The sequence below is a fragment of the Pituophis catenifer genome, unplaced genomic scaffold (genome assembly GCF_029215685.1).
Source record: "Pituophis catenifer annectens isolate HBS135680 unplaced genomic scaffold, rPitCat1.0.hap2 SCAF_1, whole genome shotgun sequence".
In the NCBI taxonomy this organism is placed as follows: Eukaryota; Metazoa; Chordata; class Lepidosauria; order Squamata; family Colubridae; genus Pituophis; species Pituophis catenifer.
In genome coordinates, this window is record NW_027256881.1 from 321,778,106 (window position 1) to 321,796,295 (window position 18,190).

Genomic DNA, 18,190 nt, shown 5'->3' on the forward strand with positions numbered 1-18,190 from the left:
GAGGCGCTAGATTGGAATAGGTTTGGTTTAACCCATTTACTCTGAATTCTTTTGGCTCTCAGAAACACTTTAAGAAATTTAACTACAGAATAATTAATGCAATTCATGTTCTGTTCTGAATATAAAAAGATTTTTCAGAAGGTTCATTGCTCTAATACAGACTTTTGATAATTGTGAGGCTAAAGTCTTTATAGAGTAGCAAATACTATTATTTAATGATGACTATGACATTTATCAGATCAGGGAAAAGTAGTTTAGAACAAGAATGTTGATACTTGGAATTCAGAATATAGGTAGTCCTTGACTTACAACAGTTCGTTTAGTGACCGTGCAAAGTTACTGTACAACAGGATTGAAAAAATTGACATGACCGTTTTTCACACTTCCGACTGTTGCAACATGTTGGCACCCTTGACAACTGACTCATATTTGTGATGGTTGCAATGAACTGGGATCATGTGATCCCCTTTTCTGACTTTCTGCCAAAGAAAATCATGGGGAAGTCAGATTAACTTAATAACTATTACTAATTTAACAACTGCAGTGATTCACGTGACAACTATGGCAAGAAAGGTTGTAAAATGGGGCAAAATTCACTTAACTATTTTACTTAGCAACAGAAATGTTGGGCTCAATTGTCATAAGTCTCAAGGGCTACCGGTACAAATGTAGTATTTATATTTTTATTATTTAAGGTTTTTTAATCCAACCTTTTCATTTTTATAAATAACTCAGAGTTGCAAACATATTGAATGTTCTTTCCTCCTCCTATTTTAACCCTTCTATTTTATTCCCTTTTACTATATTCTACAGCAGGGGTGTCAAACTCAATTTTATTGAAGGCAGCATCAGGGTTGTGTTTGACCTTGGAGGGGCCAGGTGAGCATGGCCAATTCGACGTCACTCATGTCGGGGGTGCCTGTAGTGACCCAAGCATTCTGCCAGCAAAGATGGGCTCCTGAGCTCCGTTTTCAGCTGTGACGGACTCCTGCAACCCTCTGCCAGCGAAAATGGAGCTCCGGAGGGCCACTCGACGCTCTCCTGAGCTCTGTTTTCACTGGCAGAGGCACCGTGGGCCAGTCCTTCGCTGTTTCCAAGGCAGCCTTGCAGGCCAGATCTATGTACCCCGCGGGCCAGATCCAGCCCCTGGGCCTTGAGTTTGACACCCCTGTTCTACAGGATGGTATCAGCAGTAGAGTCCTTCCAAGTTTTTGGGTTCTATAATCTGCCTGGACTTGAAATGGACACATCACATTAGAACTATCATTAAAAAGTTAAAACAAAAAAAAAATTTTTTTTTGAGCAACTCAGGAAATTCAGGCTGCCCCAGGAGCTGCTGATACAGTTATACAGAGGAATTATAGAGTCTGTAATTTGTACTTCTATAACTTTGGTTTGGTACAGCAACCAAACAGGACAGATACAGAGTCCAACACATAGTCAAGATTGCAGAAAAAACAGTTGCAACATCCTGCCTTCCATAGAAGACCTGTCTATTGCACAGGCCAGAAGGAGGGCTAGAAGATATCTACAGACCCCTCACATCCTGGACATAAACTGTTTCAACTCCTTGCCTTGGGATGGTGCAATAGGGCATTGAATGCAAAGACAACTAGAAACGGGGACAGTTTTTTCGCTTGTGCCATCTCTCTGTGAACATCTAATTCTCCAGTATGCTGATGAGAGAATCCAGGAATGGGATTGACTTCGTCTCCTAGCTGATTGGACTGAGTCTATCAGAGCTGTGAGGACATGCCTCCGTTACCAACGGTTCCCAGCTTTTGACTCAGTCTCATTGCTTGGACAGACATGTTTCAATTCGATCTTAACCTAATCAAATTCCTGGATTCCTCTCAACACAACAGGAAACTGCTAGAAGGAGTCCATTCTGCCAGCTGGCTCCCGGTCTTGGCCAGTTGAGCCACCGGACGTGTTCCAGTGTGAAGAGCTCCAGCTCGACTTCGCTGAAGGTTGTCAGCTAGCTCCCGGTCTTGGCTGGTGGAGCCGCCGGGCTCGTTTCCAGCATGAAGAGCTTTGGCTCGATCCCGCTGAAGGCCATGGATGGTGTATTCGAGTGACAGGTTTGGGCTAATGTGAACAAGCACTGCTCAATGCTGCTACCGTGGGGGCTCAATAAAGGGGCCAGAGTTTCTGCTGCTCCACTTTCTCCAGCTTAGTGTGAAGAACACAGTTCGACCCCACTAGAAGCCGAGGGAACACGCAGCTGTCAGGCTAGCAGAGGGACGGCACTAAAGGCGTGAACGAGCTCCCTGCCTCCCAGAACCCTCAGAATGCCAATCCGAAGCCCCATTTAGCCTCTCGCCTCAGCGAAGGCACTTGAATCCCTGCTTGGTCTCCGGGCACACACTCTGGCGCCAGGCAATTGCCGCGCCTATCGCAGCAGTGTTCCAACTGGAATGAGTCTGCTTGTCGGGCAGAGTTACAATGTAAGAGACTGCAGCCGCTTGTGGCAGAGACCCCAGGGCTTGAGGAGAGGAATCAGACATCCCAGTTGTCAGTCATGGCCCTAGAGACAGTTCCTCTGTGCCGAGGTCTACGGTGAAGAAAGCGGCCTCAAAACTTAAAGTGAAGGTCGTTGCCTTGAGAAAGACTTCTGAGGCAGAGGAAAGGGTTTCAGAAAGCCCTGGACTGTCAAATCGCCAAGGGGCAAAGAGAGGCTGAGCGACAGGGCAGGGTGAAATCGCCCAGGGATGAACCTGTCGGTTCCCACCAGTTTGGCTCTCAACCGTTAGCTATGCAGAGTAAGGCAGTAAACAAGCTGCCTTTGCAAGCCTGGTCTCCAGATGGCGCTGGAGAGCAGCCTTCTCCCAGATACATTCAAAGTCTGCCTGACAACAACGAGGCATATTGGGATTCTCTGTCAGCTCTGCCTCCTGCTGCAGATAATTGGGGACAGCCTCTAAAACGGATCAGATATTATTATTATTATTATTATTATTATTATTATTATTATTATTATTGTTATTGTTATTGTTATTGTTGTTGTTGTTGTTGTTATTTACTTTATTCATTAAACATGAAACTCAGTCAACTAAACATTCAAAATTGCATCACAAATACCATTGACTGGTGCTAGTGGTTGATACAGGTTGCTGCCAGCATCCTAGGTATCAACCAAGTACCTAATAAGTACATTATTATTATTGTTGTTATTGTTATCATCATCATTATTGTCATCATTATTATCAACTCTGTTGCTTGCAAGTACACTGAGTGCTTTTGTACTGGAAACTGATTCCTTGGGTGTCTAATCATATTTGGCCAAATAAAGTATTCCAATTCCAATTTTCTGCACAACAACCCTGTGAAGTAGGTTGGGATGAGAGAGAGAGAGAGTGATTAAAGTCATCTAGATAGCTTTCATGATATTCAGAGTTGCATTATTTGGTTTTATCCGTGTATGGCTTTTAGACCACAGGAAAAAGATTAATGTTCATTGAACAGATGATACTATACTTTTTCCTGAGAGCTTAAAGTTAGAAAGTTTTGTTGTTTAATGTAATTTGAATTATTAATATCATATAATTATTCTTTGGCACACAGCCTATCCTATTTTATTTAACTTTGGCTACTCACAAGCATACAGCTTTTTGTGTGTGTGTGTGTGTATAAAAATTCTGTTGGATTCCCCAAAGAGATCTGTTATAATTTTTTTGGCTTGTGAATGTGAATATCACATAATAGTTTTTTTTAGCATTTTCAGGAAAAGATCATTGTGTAGAGCACTTAGTACGCTGGAGATTTACACTTCCTTCCTGACTCCAGTGAAATGTAATGACTGATGTACAATAGTAATGTAGTGCCCATCTCATTAAGGTCAGTTAGCATGCCAGACTAAACCATGGGTTAGTGATAAAAATGCTCATATGCTCCCTTCTGCAATCTCTGTCTGCAAGCTGATTATGTGAGCTTAATATGACACATGAATTTATTTATTTTATTGAATTTGTATACCGCCCTACTCCCGAAGGACTCAGGGCGGTGAACAGCCATAGAATAATGGTGGGGATCTTCTAGCTTAGAAATTAAAGAACAAGTCAGGCTGTGTATTGTAGATGCACACAAAATCTAAATCCAATGTTTTCATGTCATGCTTGGCTAAGCAAACCATGGATAGTCTAGACCTTACCCACTTGTTCTCATTGCTTATGCTTAACTTCAGAGGCAAACATAATTTCAGTGGTTCAAGAATCACTTCAGGAAGCCCATGCGCCCAATAAAGATGTTTCTGACATTAAGGTATATTTGTTTTATGTTTTGTTCTCTCTAGAACTGGAGATTGATTTTTATATTCTGTGTTCTTGGAAGGAAGTAGTGAGAATTGGGTTGGTATTAACAACTGTATTCCACAACACAGTTATAAATTGAATTGTATAGCCATGGAATACAGTACAGTATAACTCTCCATTAAACACTTCCAGTGGAAAAGAATCTACTGTCTCCTGAGACATATCAATTTCACTGTTGAACTACTTGTAGCATTAGGAATCTTTCCTGATTCCCCACCCAAAATTTACTTTCTTGTGATTGAGACATATTGCTTCTTGACTCTGAACAATTCTGCCCTGCCTTCTACATGACAGCCCTTTAGATACCTCAAGCTAGCTAAATTGCCTCCCTACATTTTTCTCTTATCTTGGTAAATATCCCAGGCTCTATCATCTTGGTTGCTTTACTCCAGATATTCTCTAGTTTGTCAGAGTCTTCCTAAAACACATCCAGAACTGGATGCAGTAGTCTAAGTCTAGTCTGACCAATGCAACATAAAGAGAAGTAATGTTTGTTCTTGATCTTGGCTCTATACCTCTGCTGATGAAGTAAGAAATGCATTTACTTTTTTGCAGTTGCATCAGAATTTTGGCTTAGGTTTCGCTTGTGATCCACCAAGATGTAGCTTCATATGTGCCACTCTTTGGAACTTTTTGTCAGCCCTTGAAATAGGCCTCCTACCCAAGCCATCTTCTTCCATATCTTGGTTGTGTGACTTCTTACTTCTTAATAGCTTGTTCCTTCCTTCTTTATAATGGCTGTAACAGCTAATATGTAGGATGTGGGGGGGGAGGGGAGGGAAGACTAGCAGAGCACATTATGGACATCAACTAGCAGTCAAAAGGCATGAAGAAAAGAGAAAGTAATGGGAGGTTGGATAAGCTGAGGAAAATGCATCATTGATTGTCTATTACCTTAGAAGGGGCAGTAATTCATCCTTCCTCAAGAAAAACATTGGATAGCAAACAGATGCATAGATTTGTGATGGTGGACAAGATAAAACAACTGCCACTTGTTTAAATATAAACTCTGAAAATTAAGAATTGAGGAAATATATTATCTAAATTGCCTGAATGGTGACACATTGGTTAAATTTGAGGCCATAGATGCAGAATTAAACAATCTGGGGTTTAGCAAACACCAAATTGGTCTTACTAGAGTTCACTTCAGCCTATTCTTCCCATCCAGACTTCCAGCACCTTCCAAATATGAGATCACATTACCATAGCATTGCTTGCTTAACTTGGCATTTTGATTTCCTACCTCTCTGGTAAAGATCTAATTTCTTAGAAATTAGGTCCAATTTCTTCTTAAAAACTTCCAGTGTTGGAGCATTCATTCACAAATCAAATAAATAGTTTTGTTTTAACTTTAACTTGGGTTGTAGACATTTCACCTTAGAGGAATTGTATTGACTAAACTTCTCTGTAGGTAAGGTTGCAAGTCTTTTTCATAAACTAAGGATTTCTTACTTTTCTTAAGGCAAATTAAAAATTCAAATTTTGTCTTGCTGCTTTCTTTTGAAGACAGTTGATCTTGCCATTAATTTTACTGCATAAAAATTGATTTTAATAGTTTTATATAATATCTTATGTATCAATTAGACCAGGGGTTCCCAAACCTGGCAGCTTTAAGACTTGTGGACTTCAACTCCCAGAATTGGGAGTTGGAAGTCCACAAGTCTTAAAGCTGCAAGTTTGAAGACCTCTAAATTAGACTCATCAGTTTCTTTAATCTTATAGTTTAAAAGGCAGTGCCTACAAGAATGGGGAGGAAAGGAAGAAGAAGAAAAAACAATCTTGGGCATCATTGTTTAAAGTTATAATTCTTATCTTGGAACGGCTGCTGGTAAATTACAACTAAGAGAAGCAAATCAAAGCAGAATTCTCTCTAATCAGGCAATATGGAATCTGGAGCTGAAGTGAGGAGTGGAGTGAAAAGACTGGCTAGCCTTGAATTGCTGATAGGAAGAAGCCTCTGAAAGCAGATTCTCTCTAAACTTTGCAGTGCTTATCTAGTAGTTTCTGTAGTGAGTGCATTAGTCTGTTAAGATTCCTGACAATAGCAATAAACTACTCTGATCAACACTTTGTGTTGTTCCTGGTTCTTTGCGCCTGACGGGCACAATGAAAAATGATATTGCTCCGTTTCTCTCCTTTTGCTTATTCTAAACATTATAATCTCCTTATTGATATTTTTATTTTATTGGTTTTTTAAAAAAAATCTTGTTATTAATCAGCTATTTGGAAATACCATTGCTTCAGTGATATAGCTGTAAAAACACTGCCTTTAAGCTTTCTTAATCATTTTTATTCTCATTTGTTCTTATTTTCTTTGCAGATTTATTCTTGTAGTTAAGAAAAAGCACAATGGAATTCTACGAGTCTCCCTATTTTATCATCCTAGTACCTTCGGTTGTGATTGCTGTCATCTTCCTCTTTTTTTGGCTTTTTATGAAAGAAACACTCTACGATGAAGTCCTCGCCAAACAAAGGAGGGACCAAAAGCTTCTGCCTAGTAAGACTGATAAAAAGAAAGCAGAGAAGAAGAAGAGCAAGAAAAAAGAGGCCCAGAATGGGAACCTCCATGAGTCTGACTCGGAGAGTACCGCTCGGGACTTCCGACTGTCAGATGCTTTGGGGTCAGAGGAGGAGCACATTGTCCCTCTTCCATTGAACGTGACAGAGGTCCCCAGCAGTCTCCGGGAGCGCAAGAAGAAGGAGAAGAAACACAAGGGCAACTCAGAGGAACTTGTGCCAAAGGAGTTGGAGAGTTCGAAGCCTGCAGGAAAAAAAGTGGAGCCCGTACCTGTAACAAAACAGCCCACCCCACCTTCGGATTCAGCTGGGTCCAAAAAAAAGTCTGGACAGAAAAAGCAGAAAAATGGAATAGGTATGACTGTGTTACTAGTTGGGTTTGTGTGTGTGTGTGTGGGGTGGGGGAGGGATGGCAATATATTAGTTAATCGTGTGAAAGAGCAAGTCACATCACCACTACAGAATAAGAGTCATTAGCTGCAGGCTTACAGTTTAAATGACAGACCCAAAGGTAAGGGAATGGGAAAGCAACAGTGAAATTAAGCAAGTTCAGGCACAGGTTTCTAATGTTATCTATGATGATGATGATGATGAACTGGAATCAAAGTGAGGTGCACACAGTTCAAAAACAAGTCTTGACAGTCTTTCAATGCACAACCTGGCAATTATGGATGTGGCTGTGATTTGTCTTGAAGCTGCTAGCCTTGAAAATAAGGCTTTGCTCTGCTCTGCTGGCAGCTCCCTATTCTTTCTTGACAGGTAGATCTGGGATTAGCTGTAAGTGACATTTCATACCTGCTTGGTTTAAAATATTAAGCCAATCCAGGCATAGCATATTTCCTATATACCTCATAAAGAGACCTGGATTTCAAAAGTTTACCTTTTTTCAACCATTGCTGGATCCTTAATCAGAATCAGCAAGATTTGTTTCATTATCTCTGTGTTCAATAAGCAATACACATACTTTCCTTCCATCCAAATACAGTAAACCAAAGAAGTAGTTAGCAAAAACTATTAGATAGGATTTATATCTAATATATATATATATATATATATATATATATATATATATATATATATATATATATATATATATATATATATATATATATATATATATATATTAAAGGGAAAGGAAAAGAAAAATAAACATTAAAAAGAGCAAAAATTCAAAAATAAAAAAAATATTGTATATAAAGAAAATTATGTGGCGAGTTTTATATTTTATCCATGTGGGGTAATATGGCCCAGTTTTCCAAAAGAAACCCAAGAGGTATTGTAGCAGGTTCTGATAGGTTCTGGAGAACTGGTAGTGGAAATTTTGAGCAATTTGGAAAACCGGTAGCAGAAATTTTGAGCAGTTCAGAGAACCGGTTGGCCCCAGACTGGGGTGGGAATGGAGATTTTGCAATCTCCTTCCCCCAGGAGTGGGGTGGGAATGGAGATTTTGCAGTATCCTTCCTCTGGAGTGGGGTGGGAATGAAGATTTTGCAGTATCCTTCCCCTGCCACGCCCACCAAGCCCCACCATGCCCACCAAGCCACGCCCACAGAACTGGTAATAAAAAAATTTGGATTTCATCACTGTAGATATCACCATTGTAGATTCAAGATGAGAAAGATGGTACAACCCTAGATTTACAGTACTGAAGAATAGTTCTTTTTTTGTTTCTTCATACAATGATAAATTCCAGATTGTTAGTATTTAATTAAAAATACATTCACATTTTGTACTGTGTGATCTTTGTCACACTGTTTTGACATACTTAAAATTACTATTAAAATTAATTATTGGGGCATGCTTAGTGTACATAAAATGTGCAAGCATTTTTTCGGTCGAAGAGGTTGTAGAAAAAATGCTTTTAAAAGTAAAAAAAAGCCTCTGATGATTGTGCGGCTCACAATCCGCACAATCCCCCCGATTGTGTGGGGGGTGGCAGGGATTTTTGCTACTGGTTTTCCGAACCACCCGCCGCCATTGCTACCGGATCGGGCGATCCAGTCCGAACCGGGAGCATTTCACCCCTGCCCCCCCCCTCCAGAGGTTCATGGTCACATCACAACACAGCCTCAGCAGCTTTGGCTTCCCTGCCCTGACAAACTATGGATGGAACACTTGAACATCCTTGGAATAGATGCTATATTTTCTCTCTTGGCTGTTGAAATTTAAGGTGATTTTATCCTCATGTCCCCACTGAAATATCTTACTTGATTTTTCTAAACTTATTTTGATTTGAAGTACCAAAGCCACATCCTATTCTGGATTAATTTGATATGTGTACATACAGTATACAGATAGTCCTCAATTTACAACAGTTTGTTTAGTGACCATTCGAAGTTACAGCGGAACTAAAAAAAAGTGACTTATGACCTTTGCAGCATCCCCATTACATTCAGATGCTTGACAAATGTTTCAGATTTATGATGATTTCAGTGTCCCGGGATCATGTAATCACATTTTGCGACCTTTTAACAAGCAAAGTCAAAGGGGAGGTCAGATTCACTTAACAACCATGTTACTAATTTAACAACTGCAGTGATTCATTTAACAAACGTGGCCAAAAAAACCATAAAATGGAGCAAAACTCACTTAACAAATTTCTCAATTAGCAACATAAATTTTGGGCATAAGTCAAGGACTACTTGTATCACATATAATATGATATTATATGAATTCAAGTGTTCCCTGCAACTTGTACATGGCTATACATATGTATAGCATACATGCATATCTACAAACATGTATGAAGATGGGTAGATTAGTGTGTACAATATAAAGCCTGATATAGCTCCTTTTATTTTTTTTAAACAGATGATCAAGATGCCAAGAGTGATTCACTTCTGTCCATATCCAGAAAGCAAGATCCTCTCATATTGCATCCTGAGATAAAGCAAGAAAGCTCTGGGAAGAAGAAAGTGTCTGCAAAAAAACAAAAGACAGATAATGGTAATAAAGTGCATTTTATATCTGATGTTTTAATAACCACCTTTAGTGGGTCATCTTTGTTGGATTAAGTATTTCTGGGTTCAACGCATCAAATACGATCACAAAATTATTCCCAAATCAAATCAGCATTTGTGCATTTGTGGAAATGAGGATGTAATTTTGATGTTAATCCTCAAAGGCTTCCTTCCTTCTCAAATGCACTATGAAGAGGGAAAATGGCTAGCAACATCATTGTCATAAATCAAATATACTTAGAGGAAACTGAAGTTGAAATATTCTCTTCCCTCCAGTTTCCCCATAAAATGGAACACAAAACTGGAAGATCTGGCTTGTAGTATGCATGCAGATACTTGACTTTGGGGAATCTGTGCTTGTTAAATTACATTAATAGAATGCAATCTACTTACCGTAGTTTAGAATTAGACTATTTTACTAATTATGATAAATGACAATCCTTTTTCACTTAAGGAACATAACCAATTGCATTATGGCATAGACTTTCATAGTCTGGAATCCACTTAATTTACATGAAAGATGAATCATTTAACTAAAATATTCATTTATGAATTGTAAATATTTAATCCATATACTTGAACTGGATTATAGACATTAAGAATAGCAGTATTCAGAATTCTGTGAGTCTATAGTTTTCTTTGACAATTTGTTTCTAGAATCAATGAGGTCCTGCCTGACAACAAAAAGAAGGTTAGGGCAGAAATAGCATGCTGAAAATTGGTGCCAATTGACAGGCATTCAATAATTTCTTTACTCTTGATGAAGATCTGAGCTAACTAAGACATGACTGACAATTGTTACCTTTTGGTAGAAGAAAAATAAGTATTTGCTCTTCTTGAATTAATGTACATTCATTCATTTGAATTATATCCTGCCTTTCCTCTAGAACAGAGGTCTTCAAACTTGGCAGCTTTTAAGACTTGTGAACTTCAACTCCCAGCATAGCTGGCTGGAGAATTCTGGGATTTGAAGTCCACAAGTCTTAAAGCTGCCAAGTTTGAAGACCTCTGTTCTAGAAGCTTAAAAGTGGTATACACTGTGTCAGTTTATTTACTCTGTTTATTTCCTCCTCCTCTGTGTGATGATGGTACATTGCAAATACATTTGCACGTATATTTATTATTGTACATTTAACCTTATAAATATACCTTTAGAGCAGCGTCCCCTAACCTTTTAGGCACCAGGAACTGGTTCCATGAAGAGAGGTTTTTCCATGGACCAGAGGGGGCGTAGTTTCGTGTGCTGCCTGCATCCTGCAGGTGGGGCTTTGCTTGTTTGCACAGCCTGGTGCCGGTCAATTGGGGATCCCTACTTTAGAGGTATCCCATGACATACACCAATTCTGTTGTTTTTCTCCCCACTATCCAGTGGTGAAATCCAATTTTTTTTACTACTGGTTCTGTGGGTGTGGCTTGGTGGGCGTGGCTTAGTGAGTGTGGCAGGGGAAGGATACTGCAAAATCTCCATTCCCACCCCACTCCAGGGGAAGGATACTGCAAAATCTCCATTCCCTCCACACTCCTGGGGGAAGGATATTGCAAAATTTCCATTCCCACCCCACTCCTGGGGGAAGGATATTGCAAAATCTCCATTCCCACCCTACTCTGGGCCAGCCAGAGGTAGTATTTGCTGGTTTTCCGAACTACTCAAAATTTCCGCTTCTGGTTCTCCAGAAGCTGCTGGATTTCACCACTGCTCCTATCCCTTTTGAGCAATTGTGTGGAATATTTCAGTTTTATCCATACTATAAGTTTGGAAGCATATCCTTCAAGGGACATCTGTTTCCTGCATTATCAGACGAATTTGTTGAACAACAAACTTTGATTTGGGGTAAAACGGTGCTGCTGAACCAGCAAAAATTGGACATGCTTTACTGCTATTTGATGGGATAGGATGAAGGAACCTGCTATTTAAAGATGAGTGTGTCGTTTGGTCAGGGTGGGCAGACTGAACCTAGGTCCAAGTAATGGCAGTTGAACTGATTTAAACTTACACAAGTGAGTGATCAATTCAGATTGCTGGTATGACTGTCCATAGTTCTGTAAACTGGGGATGAGATAAGAGGGTGACAGAGGGTTTTCAGAGAGAGAATGGCTAACTCTTCTGTTTTTGCCTCTAGTTCCACTCACTGCTTTTTTCAGACTTTTCTACCAAACATCTTTCTACCTCTCTGTATAAGTCTGTTTTTTGTATACAGATAGTCGTCAGCTTATGACTATAATTGCGACTGGCCTTCTATTACTAGGCTAGGTGATAACTAAATGAGTCATTGCATAACTGCACCCAATTTTATGATCTGTATTGCCATAGTTATTAAACGAATGACACAGTTGTTAAATGAATCCTGCTTGCCCCATTGACTTTGCTTGTCGGAATCTGGCTGGGAAGGTCATAACTAACAATCAGATAACCCCAGGATGCTACAATTCTTGTAAATAAAGGCTGGTTGTCAAGCACCCAAATTGCGATTGCGTGATCTCGGAGACACTGTCGGTCATAAGATGAGAACTACATGTAGTAAGTTTTGTGGGCTATCCATTCCCATAAAAGTAGTTCTTTATATATTTTAAGCCAAAACCATGGTTGTCCACATTTGGAGAATCATATTTCTTACAACTTTGCTCATTGTTCTTAGGGTCACTGGACTTTCTCATATTGTTGAAAGTAAATACTGTATTTAAGATGGTTGTAGTGCCATCTACTGGAAAGATAGCTTCAACAAGAATTCCTCTGGTAGCTGAAATTTGATTTTAGTCAATACAGCACAGCTTAGTCAAATCCATTTTGCATGTACTGTTACATATAGGCAGGCATAGATTATTATATGACTTTCTATATTGCAATGAGACATTTCATTCTAAATTTTTCTTATGGTAAACAAATTAGGGAAAGCATGCAGAACATGGTTTCTGGAATTCTTTCCAATATCTTTACTACCAGTACACATAAGGGGTATCAGAATTTTCTACTGTATAATGAAATAGTATGCGTGTGTGTTCGTTTCATGTCCATGTGTATTCATTTACAGGTGTATACTAGGTATCATAGGGTATACTGCATATGCTTTACTTTAGTTCATAACCAGGAGGGCTTGAGATTGAACAGTTGATATTTTCAAAATAATTGAAAATTAATGTGTCATACATTGAGTAAGGCAGTTGAACACATTTGCTCATTAGAGAGTAACAAAAATACAGTTGCTGTGAAAAAGGAAAATTTCATGTTGAGAATTAATATTATGTTAAAAATATGAAAATGTATCACTAAACCTCAGTGTTATTTTCACGGTGTCAACACTTAAACCAAGTCAATATCTAATGAGCTTGAGTGCTGGCAGATTTAGGACAGGCAAGAGAACAACCTGTTTCACATAGTTATACTGTGTAATTCACTGTCACAAGTGATTGTTGCCAATTTGCACAGTCTGAAAGAGAGATAAACAGGTTGAAGGAGAATAAACAGTGGCTACCATATATAACCTGGTCTCTTCTCTAAAATAGAGGTAAAGCAGATACATTCTTTGGCTTTTTTAGATTTCCATTTCTATCTGCACCAGCCAATATAGCCAATAGTAAAGCTTTTGGCAGTTGTAGTCCAAAGAATTGGAAGCATCCTATTAAGTACTATATAGACTTAAAATATTAGAGGCAGTGTTGTGGAATACAAATAGGGGCATGATACAGGTAACCCTCGACTTAAAACAGTTTGCTTAGTGACCAATCAAAGTTTCAGTGATAGTGAAAAAAGTGACATGATCATTTTTTTTCACTGATGACTGTTATAGCATCCCTTATGATCACATGATCAAAATTCAGACACTTGTCCACTGATTCATATTTATGATGATTGCTGTGTCCTGGGGTCATGTGATCACCTTTTGTGATCTTCTGACAAGCAAAGTCAATGGAGAAGCCATATTTATTTAACAACTGTGTTACTATTTTAACAACTGCAGTGATTCACTTAACAATTGTGGCAACAAAGGTCATAAAATGGGGCAAAACTCAACAACTGTCTTGCTTAGCAACAAAAATTTTGGACTCAGTTGTGACCATAAATTGAGGACTACCTGTACTACATTTGGGTCATGACTTCCCATATACACACTTTGTGTTTCCATCTGAGGAATTGCATGTTGAACAAGAAAAGGCTTCTTCTGATCAAGCAACTCTTCTTACTTCTCCACCCATCTTTCACAATTAAAGCCTTTAGTTGATCTTTTTTTATAGAACCTGGAAGACACAAAACTCTATGCCACTGAAGTATATACAATGTCATTAAGGCCCTAGGCTCTTCCTCCGTTCTTCATATTTAAAAAATGATCTGCAGTCTTGGCATACTAAAGAGAGGCTTTTCTTTCGCGTGCTCAATTAAGCAAGATGGCATTTTGCGTATTAAAAGTTTTCAAGTTAGCCTGTAATTTTTGTTTTCAGCATGGCAAGCTTGAACTGGTTTTAAAGACGCATTTGATATTTGGTTAAAAAGAGCAAACCCCTCTCCTTACCAGCATTGATGATGTTATCTAGTTTGGGTAATGAAACACCTGCAAGAAAACAACCAAGCTCAGACAGCACCAGGGACTCCTCATTGATTAAAAACAATTCTTCTGAATTTGATTTTAATGCAGTGTATAATGTATTAAATGCATAGTACTGGCTACCATCTGAAGAGCACCAATTTAACAAATAATCTAGTGTAGGTTTTTAGGATTTTACTCTCCTGCAAACTGTAGTGTATAAGGTAAGATTCTCAAGTGTGAATTTGTTCTCTATGATATCTAGGTTTGGTTGAAGCTGAGAATCCTGAAAATTATCATCAGTCTTTGACTTGTGCATGGTGCTACCCTTAACCCTTACAATAGATGACAAATACTGATATATAATCTAAGACTTAATAAGGGTGAATTATTGGAGAAACTGAGGAATGATGAGTTTAACAACCCTAATATAAAAGCACTTCTGTAGCACTTTCCATGTGTTCAAAATATTTCATATGCATAGTTTTATAATTCTTATAAAAACTATTTGTGAATAGACAGTTCTTATATAATATTCCTATATTATAGATGTGGAAGACTAAGACTTGGGAAAATGTTTGCTTAAAATTGTGTAGTTGGTTCATGTCAGAGGTTATATTTTATTTGAATATATACAAATACTATATTGGCTGAAAATTTTTAATACACATTTTGATTCAGTTTTTGAAATAATATATCAAAAGCAACCCCAAACCATCAAAAGTGAGCAATAAATAATTAATAACAAAATAATTTTATCAAGGCACTATGTACCTGTTCAAGAAATAACCAAAGTGCCGATGCATATGTAGCTTGATTTGGAAGAAGCCAAGTGAAGCTACTTTTTAAATGCATGTTACCATGTATTATTGTCAGTGTGTTTCCTAAATTTCCAGTTATGACTTTAGTGGATGAACCTTTGATTCGTGCAACAACATATATTCCTCTGATGGATAATGCAGACTCAAGCGTAACAGAAGGAAAGCGAGAAGCAGCTGATTTGGTGAGGCATGATGGTCTTGAAGGACTGCAGAAAACCAGTGTGAAGAAACTGAAGAATGAAACCGATAAAGGTATTGGTGCAAAAGAGAAGGCATGGCCAGGAAAACTAGTTGGTTGTGCTATGATGCACGGATACATAGTCATTGCCAGAATATTCTTAAGAATTCGAGGGTTTTGGTTTTTTAGTTGAGAAAAGTTTAGACTGTGGGTGGATGCAGAAGTTATGATAAATGAATTGAAATCAAATGGTAAATGGAAGGGAAGGACTGAACAAGTTGCATCAGAAATCAAGAGAATGGAGAGGAAAGAAAGGAAAAACACTGGAAGGAGATAAGGCAAGAAGCAGCAACAGGAAAGAAAAGAAAAGGGGGAAGATCCTATTCAGGTGATGCAAAAATATTTAAAATTCTTTCTGTACTGCACTTTGAGAGTTGTGTTGGCCTGGCCTTCTGATAAAGGCTTGATATTGGCACTTGTGGCTGGTTGCCAGTAATTTAAGTAAGGTGGTACTGTATATTTCTGAGACAATGATCAGAGAACTTGCTGATGGCCTCACCAAGCTGAAATGCCTGAACTCTGATATTAATTTCCAAGAAGAGGAATACATTAAGTTCCTGAAATATGTTTTTCCGAAGATGATAGCAGAGTTCTGAGATGAATATGAGCACAAACATGAAAGTTATGACTGTACTGCATTTCTGATGTCTATGGTGTTTGAAGAGTAGTCAAAACAGTATCTTTTATTTTAAGTTTCATAAAAGAAAGATAAGGAGCCTTGAAGTAACCTGCCAATAATCAGCCTTTATTTTTCATTTGAAGTTGACATCTTTTGGTGGGAAATCTATTTTTTATCTTGGGTGGGAAATAATCTGAACATTCGATGTTCTTGTTTCTGTTTATCTTTAAGAGAAAAAAAACTACAATTATTATTTATGATAAGATAAGCCTTAGATGGAACCAAAATGGCTCCAGTACATTTTCCAATAGAGCTACTCTCTGTACTTAGGGAGAATCTGACTGTAGATTGCCACTAATCCATTCTTTCTTTTTAATTGTGCCTTACACTCCAAATATGCTAAAGATCTTACAACTATAATTTGGAATTTTGTCTTGCAAACATTTCCTAGGCATGGATATATGGTTATAAAATTTATTTGCCAGTACAAGTAGTCCTCTCTTACTGACTGCAGTTGGGACCAGCAATTCTGATGTTAAGTGACATAGTAGTCATAGTCATATGACTATGCCCACCTTATGATGTCACTTCTGGCTGTGGTTGTGAAGCAAATCACCCATAATGACTGTAATCATTACCCAATGTCATGTGACCACCACGTGACTTCCTACCAGTTTCCCCATTGATTTTGTTTGTCAGAAGCTAGCTGTGAAGGTCACAAATGGCAATCACATGACCATAGGAAGCTGCAACTGTTGTAAATGCACGCCAGTTGTGAAGCACCTGAATCACGTTCACCTGATCAGGGGGATGCTATGAGGGCAACTTTGAGGACCAATTGTAAATCTCCCTTTTCAGCACTGTCATAATTTCCAGTGGTCACTGAATAAGCAGTCGGTAAGCAAACACTACCGGTATTTATTATATTTATAACTTGCTGGCTCCTATGAAAAAGCCTGCTGAAAAGTTGTCTTCCATGTATCACAGAATAATAGTTTTCCTTCTAGTCTTACTGTAAAAATATGCTGCTTTCTTCTTATAACTCTTCTGTTGATTTCATTATAGAAAATGCAGATGTAAAATTTAAGGATTTTATCTTGGTTATGAAGAACATGATATTCACAGAAGAGGAGGCCATGAATGTGGTGGAGTTATTGAAGGAGAAATCTAATGCCATACAGGAGATTCTGCAGAAGGTAACTGGTGCTTTGAGGCTAGCATTACTATTGCATTTGCTTACCATTCAGATAAATACCTGCATTTTCTTTCTTTGGAAAACAAACAAACAAACAAACAAATCTGGCTTTTCTTTTTTTTGGACAATAGATCAGAACATTTTTTGAGGAAACCTTTAAAATCTTCTAAATACAAATAATGTCACTATTTTGTTCCTGCACCACATAAGATACATTTCCTGGTTTCTGGTTGTTAGAGATTCTGTTCCTGAGCAGAAACACATGCCACAAATGCATTGTTTTATTACAAAAGCTCATCTTGGATTTTGTACAATAGCATGCATAGTTACTTCTAAAGAGAGTGTATGGATAACTGGGAATCATTGAGGTTTTGTGAAAAGTTATTTCCCAGCAGTATTTGCTCTTCCAGAGGATATTCTGTTCTGGTCCTATTTGGCCAATTCTTTTTGTTCTTGAATTAGATTCTGCTCCTTATTTATTGCAACCCTAAAATATTTCACATGCATACTAGTTAATTTAATAGTATCTACCATGTGCCTGGCAATAATTTTTTGACTGGTTCAGAAATTCTTTGGCTATCCAAATTGATGAGTTATCGATCATCTTAGATCAAGTGTTCTGAAACTGCTGCTGCATGTAATCATTAATATGAATGAATTGAGAACTTACGTAAAACAGTGACTTACTGTATGTCAGGAAATAAGTTAGAGGAGTAAAATGGATGGCAGGAAAATGATTCTGATTTGCTGCGGCTTCCGATTGAGTTAAACTGATTTATTGTGACATGCGATCTGGTACTTAGTTCCTTCTTAAGTTCGTTTTCTATTCTTCATGCAGGCAAGTAAAGGAGATCCAGCTGCAGTGCTCCATCAGCTGCAAGAAAAAGATAAATTGCTTATGGCAGCAAGAGAAGAAGGTGCTGTTGCAAAGGAACAATGCAAACAGCTTTCCCAGGTACAGTGAATCCCAGAATAAGTAAATGTGCCATTACTGCAGGGGTGAAATGCTCCTG

General features: G+C 38.3%; 1 protein-coding gene across 9 annotated transcripts in view; it reads left to right on the top strand.

Annotated features, from left to right (window-relative positions):
• Positions 1 to 18,190, top strand: part of KTN1 (kinectin 1) — an 87,249-nt gene that overhangs the window by 16,476 nt on the left and 52,583 nt on the right. For 8 of the 9 annotated variants that reach the window (XM_070942609.1, XM_070942635.1, XM_070942644.1 and 5 more), the window contains exons 2-6: positions 6,631 to 7,182; positions 9,639 to 9,773; positions 15,201 to 15,377; positions 17,048 to 17,178; positions 18,016 to 18,132. In XM_070942609.1, the coding sequence (XP_070798710.1) occupies positions 6,660 to 7,182; positions 9,639 to 9,773; positions 15,201 to 15,377; positions 17,048 to 17,178; positions 18,016 to 18,132 (1,083 nt within the window). In that variant the 5' untranslated portion in view covers positions 6,631 to 6,659. The remainder of the gene's footprint in view (positions 1 to 6,630; positions 7,183 to 9,638; positions 9,774 to 15,200; positions 15,378 to 17,047; positions 17,179 to 18,015; positions 18,133 to 18,190) is intronic. The other variant, XM_070942612.1, reaches the window with a different exon arrangement.